At 40.4% G+C, this 8,483-nt stretch overlaps 1 protein-coding gene across 2 annotated transcripts; it reads left to right on the forward strand.

The window, feature by feature from the left end:
- LOC111801610 (uncharacterized) lies at positions 1-8,242 on the forward strand. Of its 2 annotated transcripts, XM_023685654.2 has the most exons (5): positions 1-641; positions 873-1,559; positions 1,665-1,715; positions 3,645-4,718; positions 5,494-8,242. In XM_023685654.2, the coding sequence occupies exons 1-5, from the start codon at positions 482-484 to the stop codon at positions 8,022-8,024; spliced, it is 4,503 nt and encodes a 1,500-aa protein (XP_023541422.2). In that variant the 5' UTR covers positions 1-481; the 3' UTR covers positions 8,025-8,242. The 2 variants fall into 2 exon arrangements, with proteins under 2 accessions (XP_023541422.2, XP_023541420.2); XM_023685652.2 differs by having other exon boundaries at positions 873-1,715.
- Positions 8,243-8,483: the final 241 nt, after the last annotated feature.

An 8,483-nucleotide genomic window follows, 5' to 3' on the forward strand; every position in this document is an offset into this window, starting at 1 on the left:
CTCTCTACTCAAGGATCTATTTTGTTCTTTGTCGTCTTTCTTTGCGCTTTCCTTCTTCTTCATCTTACTTTCTCGCTTTAGAAGCAGATTTTCCACCAGCCAAGAAAGGGAGATAAAGGAGTTGCTAAGAAGATTGCAAATCCCTGGAAGTGTGGAGAAGGAAGAAGAACTCTCTTCTAATTCGTTGTTTTTTTGATCTGATTCAAGCCATTTGATTCATTTGCAGCGCTGTAGATTTTGTATTTGAAGATCCAAGGGGGATATTATTGGTTTACGAGAGTTTTTCCAGTCGGTGTTCAGTTTATTGAGCTTTGTTTATGTGATTATGCGCGTTGCAAGTTCGTGAAATTGATTGCCGAGTAGTTTGAATTGGAATTTGGCTGTGGTGGTGGGGGCGAGGCGCTAGGGCTTATACTGGATTTTGTGTGTGTTTGTGGGACACTCGTTGGTCGTGGAAGCTCATGCGATTTTCTTGCTTTTCATGCCGCCAGAACCTTTGCCGTGGGACAGGAAAGACCTCTTCAAGGAGAGGAAACATGAGAAATCGGAGGCCATAGGGTCTGCGACCAGATGGAGGGACTCTTATCATGGATCTCGTGAGTTCAACCGGTGGGGTTCTGCAGATTTTCGAAGACCTACTGGTGAGTTTGATTTTACTCTATTGCTTCGGCTTTCTAACTTCTTAGATCTTAAGGCGTCTAAGCAGGTATACCATAATCGCATTTTTTTTTTTTACCTCGAGTTTTTGGGTGGGGTTTGTTTTTTGAAGCTTTGGATAATAATGGATTTGATTAGGATACTTGATTTTATCACTGCCTGTATATTTCTTCTCTGCTGTTATTGATTATTTTTGTTGTTTTTTTCTCCGGAAGGTCATGGTAAGCAGGGTGGCTGGCACCAGTTTTCTGAAGAAGCTAGTCATGGATATGGGCCTTCTCGGTCATTCAGTGACAGGGTAGAAAATGAGAGCTTCCGGCCGTCAGTTCCTCGCGGAGATGGAAAATATATTAGAATTGGGAGAGAAAGTAGAGGTTCTTCTAGTTATAGAGACTGGAGAAGTTACTCTAGGGAGACTACCAATGGATTCGGAAACCCGTCTCGAAGACCTTCCTCGCAGGATGTGAGTTCTGATCAGAGGTCAGTAGATGATACGACGACGCATTCCTCTCCTCAATCTGACGTTGTAAGTGTCTCAGATCAAATTCACTCTAAGGACCGTAATGATAAGGTTGGTGGTGCTTTTGGGTCAGAAAATGGCCTGAGGTCTGATGTTGAAGTTTCCCTTGGCTCCACTGATTGGAAGCCTCTGAAGTGGTCCAGGTCTGGGAGTTTGTCGTCTCGTGCATCTGCTTACAGCAGTTCGACGAACTCAAAGAATGAAAAGGCTGATTTACCTCTTAGAGTTTCATCTCTAATAGAAAGCTCTTCTGCTGAAGCTACTGCCTGTGTGACATCTTCTCTGCCTTTTGAAGATACCATTTCTAAGAAGAAGCCAAGGCTTGGATGGGGTGATGGATTAGCGAAGTTTGAGAAATATAAAGTTGAGGCTCCTGATACAAGTATGAGAAAAGAAGGGACTCTTCTTTCCAGTATTAGTGCTGAATTAACTCATTCCCTTGGCTCAAACTTTTCTGAGAAAAGCCCTAAAACTTTACCCTTTTCAGATTGTGCATCTCCTGCAACTCCATCCTCTTTTGCTTGTAGTTCATCATCAGGTAATTTTTTTTTTCATTGATAAAATATTATTAGACGTGATACTTTTAGGGTCTCAAAGTGATTTATACTTGCAGTGAGTTCAATTTGTTAACAAATTGTGACTATATTTTAGGCCTACCCTATTCTTACAGCATTTTTACTAATGCCTTGACCATTCTATTAGGCTCAAGTTGGCATAGTCAATTTAAAATTAATATGGGGAAGGTATATAGTAGTCTACTATTCGATTTTTTTTTTTTTTTGTGTGCCTTATGTATGATGTAAGCTGTACTCTGAAATGATTTGTGCCATTACTGGGAGGACTTTTTTGCTTGTGCAATTTTGAGGGTTGAAAAATGAAAGTCTTAGTTGGCCCTGAACAATGCAAGTTGTATGAAGTCGAAAAAGAAAGAAGCAAAGGTTAAGAAGTTGGAGGTTTAGTTTTGTCCACCTAGATCGCGACAAAAATATTCCTTAAACATGTGAAGTTTGTTATTAAACTATGAAAATTCTCATTTTGAGCCAAATATGTTATGCTTGGCCTAAGAACTAATGTTGAATTTTGGGTCCCAATGAAGGACGTGCCCAGTCTGTTTATATGGGGTGAGTGGAAGTGTATGAGTTATGTCCTCATCTCATTGATAGCCAAATGGTAACACAAAACGAAGATTGGCAATTATGCCGATGATTAAGCAATTGGACAGACAAATTGTTCTTCAACATTAAGTGGAATATGAATCATGTTGTCCTCACTTTGTGTACAGTGAGGAAAAGGTTCAGGTCTTTTGTTTGGATAATAGACTCCCTTGAAGACCTACTTCATGCTTCGAACTACCCAACGTTCTTCCAGAAATTTGAGTGCAACAAGTACTTCATTAATCACAAACAAAAGAGGAAGATTTTTTAGAAATCACGTAAATAGTTAACTCGAGGGAAATTTCAACCTGGTGGTACCGGCCGGAGAAGAATACAAATACAGTGGTGGAAGTTGTGCCAGAGGGCTTTGCAATTAGCAAAAACTTGGTGCGAACTTTGAGGTAGAGTAACTTGTGTATCAGATCCTTAATAGGGAATTCGGCGAAGAAAGATTGTGATGCTCAGAAGAAAATAGCTAGCGAGGGTAACAAGTTCGTAAGAATTTTGAAAAATGAAATGAATGAGGAGGAGATGGAGATAGAGGGCCTGGACACAGAGGTTTCTATAGAAAGTGATATCAGAGCTCTTAGGTTCTCTCAATGAGAATAATTTGTGAATGTGAGGGTTTTGGGGATTCCCTGAAAAGACCATTGATTAACGATCTTATTTGGTAGAGCTAACTCAGATGTAATCATTTTGTTGGAAACGAGGCTTGATGAGGTAGACTAAAGAGTTGTGAAATCTGTTTGGAGCTCCAGAGGAGTGTTTTGGCTAACCGTGGATATGGTTGGATCTGCCGGTGGTATTTTCATGATGTGGAGAGAGATCAATATTGAAGTCTTGGACTTGGTGGTGGGATCCTTCTCTGTGTCTATTGATTGTAAGTTCAAGGGGGATGTTGTTGGTTGGATTTCAGGGGTCAACGAACCATGCTCCACTTATGGTAGAAACGAGTTTTGATTGGAGCTGTATGACTTGGCAGGACTTTGTGTGGTGCTACCCAAGCTCGTTTTTTTTATTCAGGCTCTTTTTGTAACTTTTCTCCATAACCCTTATATGTTTGTTTTGTTGTGGTTTTCTGAGATTTCTTTTGTTTTCTCTTTATTTTCTGAAATATAGTTGCTTTTTTCTAGAATAAGTCGTTGGGCGGGTGCTTCCAATTCTTTTAGCATCCATTTGTAATTATGAGCATAGAAATAATTCTGTACCTTAAAATCTTTTAATAGGAACTTTAGTATCCAATCTTCTTACCTTTATATATGCTGAATGTTCTTTTCTTTCTTTCTTTTTCTTTTTTGAATTGACTGCTATAGGCTTGGAGGATAAACCATTTAGTAAGGCGGCAAGTGTTGATGGCATGAAATGTAGTTCACCCGGGTCCGGTTCACAAAATCAGCTTCAGAACTTCTTCCTTAGTTTAGAGAAGTTGGAGATTAGTTCTATTGCTAAAATAGGATCATCACTTGTTGAACTGTTTCAGTCTGATGATCCAAATACAGTAGAATCATGTTTTGGGAAGTCGACATTGAATAAGCTGCTAGCGTATAAAAGTGATATTTCAAAGACGTTGGAGATGACTGAATCTGAAATTGATTTACTTGAAAATGAACTTAAGTCTTTGAAATCTAAAAATCGAGGCAATGTTTCTCGTTCGAAATCTTGCAGTGCGATATATGTCAAAGAATCAGATGGTGTCTCATGTATTTCTCCTCGACCCGCTTCCTTGAAAGTAGTTTCTACTTCGGATTCAACAGTTAAGAAGATGCCAGTCTGCAAGAATGTTGTGGGAGTTGAAGATGTCGATACGAAAGATGAGGAAATTGATAGTCCTGGAACTGTGATGTCGAAATTTAATGAACCAATCCGAACTGAAGTTACAGATGTAATTGTATCTGACAAGACGGGAAGGAGTTTATCAATCTCTGAGCCATTTGTGGATGAACGCAATGAATGTATTCGTGCTAAGAGTTGTACCGGTGAATCCATTTGTGGTGATTCGATGGCACAAGCGGCTAGTGGATCGTCTCTCTGTGATCTAATTTTTGCAAGTAATAAAGAATATGCAAGTAAGGCTGCAGAAGTAATTTTCGGGTCCTTGCCAGCTGAAATGTTTAAGATCAGTAGTCAAAGCACCAACTTTGTCCCCTGCTCGGAGACCGAGAAGCTTATTAAAGAGAAATTTTTGATGAGGAGGCAGTTTTTAAAATTTAAGGAGAGTGCATTAACCCTTAGATTTAAAGCCTTGCAACACTCATGGAAAGAAGGTTTACTGCATTCTGTGAAGAAATGTCGCTCAAAGCCCCAAAAAAAGGAGTTGAGTCTAAGGGTTACATATTCTGGTCATCAGAAGTACAGGTCTTCGATTCGCTCCCGTGTGGTTCAGCATGGTAAGATGAGTTCTATCTTTCCTTCTTCTAGACTTGCTATTTGTTTTATAGTCGAACAAATTCTTCAAATGTTCGATGCCGATTTTCTATGTTAAAAGGTATTGGCTCTATTTGTGTTGATGATAAACTATGGAATTTGAATATCTTTAAAGTGAATTAGAATGTTAATGATGAAATTATACTTCAATCATTTGTTAAGTATGATTGCTTTATTGAAAGTTCTGTCTTCAATTAAAGAAAGCAAGGCTATCTGTACTTCTTGTTGTGCTTGGTCATTTTTGATGTTCGATTCGCTCCCGCATGGTTCATTTTAATAGGTCGAGATTGTGTGATTAGGCTTGTTATGTGCTATCATGAGTTTAGTTCATTCTGAAACTTAAGTATGGTAGGGCAGATTTTTAAGAGCGTGGAAACCTCTCCCTAGTACACGCGTTTTAAAAACTTTGAGGGAAAGCCCAAAGAGGACAATATCTGCTAGCGGTGAGCTTGGGCCGTTACAACTAAGAAAGCTTAAAAGAAAGTGAATATGTTTGATATTTCTCTCTTGTAGCCAGAGATTTAAGCTGAACTCATATAGAACTTCTTTAAAAATATGCATGACTTCAAAACCTTTGTAGTATTCTGAGACGAGTATAATTTTCTCTTCCACTTTGTGAGTGCTTGACAGCCAGCTACATTTATCTTTCCAAAGGCTTTTGTGATTGTAATTTTTTGACTCGTTGATCACGAAATCTGATAGCAAATTCATCTAATCGTTTAAATTTTGATTTTTTAGGAGCATGTCAAAACCGTGCCAGTAACTCAGAAATCGCTACTCGTTACTCCAGCAAGCTGCTGTCGAATCCACGTGTTCGGCGTTACAGGAATATTTTGAAGATGCCAGCTATGATTTTGGACAAAAATGAGAAGACGGCTTTAAGGTTCGTCTCCAATAACGGGTTGGTTGAAGATCCATGTGCTGTTGAGAAGGAAAGGAGCATGATAAACCCTTGGAGTTTAGCAGAGAGAGAGTTATTCTGGGAGAAGCTATCTTTGTTTGGAAAGGATTTTAGAAAAATTTCTTCATTTCTCAGCCACAAAACCACTGCAGATTGTATCCAGTTTTATTACAAAAATCACAAGTCTGATAGTTTTAAGAAGAGAAAAAATTTGGATTTGGGCAAGCAAATGAAATCTTCTACCATGACATACATGTTAACATCAGGGAAGAAATGGAATCCCGGCGTAAATGCCACGTCCCTCGACATTTTGGGTGTTGCTTCAGTAATGGCAGCACAGGAAGACAGCAATATCGGAACTCAGCTGACATGTGCTCGCCGTTTTGATGAACTTCAATCCGAAAAAGAAACGGTTGCTGCTGATGTTCTTGTTGGTATATGTGGTTCGATTTCTTCGGAACCGATGAGCTCTTGCATTACAAGTGCTATCCATCCCAGTGAGGACTACAGGGAGCCAAAGTGCCATAAAGTGGATTCTGCGACAAAACTGCCTTCGATGTCGGATGCTATGCAGAGAACAGATAATGAACCTTGTTCGGATGATAGTTCTGGAGATGTAGATTCTTCGAGTTGGACAGATGAGGAGAAGTCTATCTTCATGCAGGCTGTGTCGTCCTATGGTAAAGATTTTGATATGATCTCAAGATGTGTCGGGTCGAAGTCTAGGGACCAGTGCAAGGTTTTTTTCAGCAAAGCTCGGAAATGCCTTGGATTGGATTTGATCCGTACTTCTGAAGATGTAGGAACGCCAAGGAGCGGTAACGACGCCAGTGGGAGCGGGACTGACTCGGAAGCCCACTATGTCGTGGAAGGAGCTCGTAGTAGCGAGGAAATTGGCTCCAAGTCTGTGGATGGTTTTAGTGAATTTGGGGAAAGTACAGCATTTCAACAGTCAGAAGCTAAACGTGCTGAGGCTGTCAGAAACTTGTTTTCTGAGACATCGAAGGAAGTAGAGGAGGACGCGCCAAATCTTGATTCTCATTCTGCCTGTAATCTCGCTAATGCTCGTGCTTCTCCAAGCCAGCCCAAGCCAGTGCATGACCACAAAATTGAAGGTTCTTCTGAAAATACCGAAGCTGGAAGCAACCGCTGTAACGAACCCAACGTTCTGAGGTCGGAATCCATGTCTACAGTCGATGAAAATTCAACAGCTATCAGCGAGAGCGGAGCTGTTATGAAGCTCGCATTTGGAGAAGAAAAAGGAAGTAACAGTAATTTACATGCTCAAAGTATATTACAGTGCTTGGTTCAAGATTCATCTGGAATTGATCCACAAATTTCACATCCCAACTTTCTTAAAGTGGATTCTGTAGAGAAGTCTTGTAAATTGGAGGTTAGGGATGCGCCCAAAAGGCCGATGAACAGAGATGGCTATGCCGAGCGTGAAAATCATTTGTTACGCCACGTTGGATCGTCCGAGTTTCCATGCAGCCATCCTTTCAATAAGCCAATCATCGAGGACATGAATCGAACGATCAATCACACATCTTTTCCTGTCGTTCGAGCGTTATCAAAACCAGACATCAATTGTAACAGTACATATGTTGCTGAGGAACAGGAATGCCGTCTTCAAAACTGTAACAGTTCTAAGCCGTGCCACCGGTCTGCTGAGCTTCCTTTTTCGCCTCCAAATGTGGAATTCGGTCATGATCATCGGAAAAACACTTCACGCAGTGGCAGTGCTTCAGATTCCGACGTTCCATGCAGGAAAGGTGATGTGAAACTGTTCGGTCAGATACTAAGTCATGCCCCTTCCCAGCAGAATTCGAGTTCTGGTTCTAACGAGTGTGGTACGAAAAAGGGACTTCATAAGTCGAGCAGTACGTACGATATGGGAGAGAATGCTCCGTCGAGGAGTTACGGGTTTTGGGATGGAAACGGATTACAGACTGGGCTATCTGCAATGCCTGATTCTATCGTTTTACAGGCGAAGTATCCTGCTGCATTCAGTGGCTACGCCGCAACATCTGTTAAAACCGAGCAGCAGCCATTGCTGACACTCACAAAAAATGATGATCAAGCTTACAAAACTGTAGATGGTGTTAAGAAACGACCTTACCCAGTTGATATATTTTCCGAGATACACAGAAGAAACGGGTTCGATTCTCTTTCGCTAGCGAGTTTACAGCAGCAGGGAAGAATGCTTGTTGGAATGAACGTCGTCGGGAGGGGAGGGATTGTCGTGGGTAATTCTTGTACTGGCATTTCCGATCCGGTGGCAGCCATTAAAATGCATTATGCAAAGGCCGATCAGTACGTCGACGGGAGTTGGAGAGGAGGGAACGGGGATATAGGCAGCAGCAGGTAGTAGAAGCGCACCGAGGGCGCCCCTGCCATGGCCGGGGACGACCTCACCTCTGTATGATAATTAGCCTGTTTCAAGTGAAAGAAGTGGTAGGGTGTAGGATAATCTGAGCCAATGGGTTCTGAAGAATCCATCTTTTTGGTTAAGAAAAGGAAGAGATTGTAGGGTATTGTAATATTGTAGCTGCAGCTTTAAAGTATTTGATTGCAACACAGAAATAATCTTCAAAAAAAAAAAAAAAAAAAAAAAAAAAAAAAAAAAATTACAGCTCAGATCCTTCAGCTATTTAACCTAACCGACCTGGGATTTTATCATTTTTTATTATGAAGATTCTTCAAATATTTACAAATTTTAATTAATTTGGGTAATTTTTGGTTAATTGTCTTTTGAAAAATTAGTTATTATAGTTAAAATATCATTTTGGTTCAATAATGGGTTTTGATTATTGATTAAATATGACAC

The sequence above is a fragment of the Cucurbita pepo genome, chromosome 9 (genome assembly GCF_057944985.1).
Source record: "Cucurbita pepo subsp. pepo isolate OVF chromosome 9, ASM5794498v1, whole genome shotgun sequence".
NCBI lineage: Eukaryota > Viridiplantae > Streptophyta > Magnoliopsida > Cucurbitales > Cucurbitaceae > Cucurbita > Cucurbita pepo.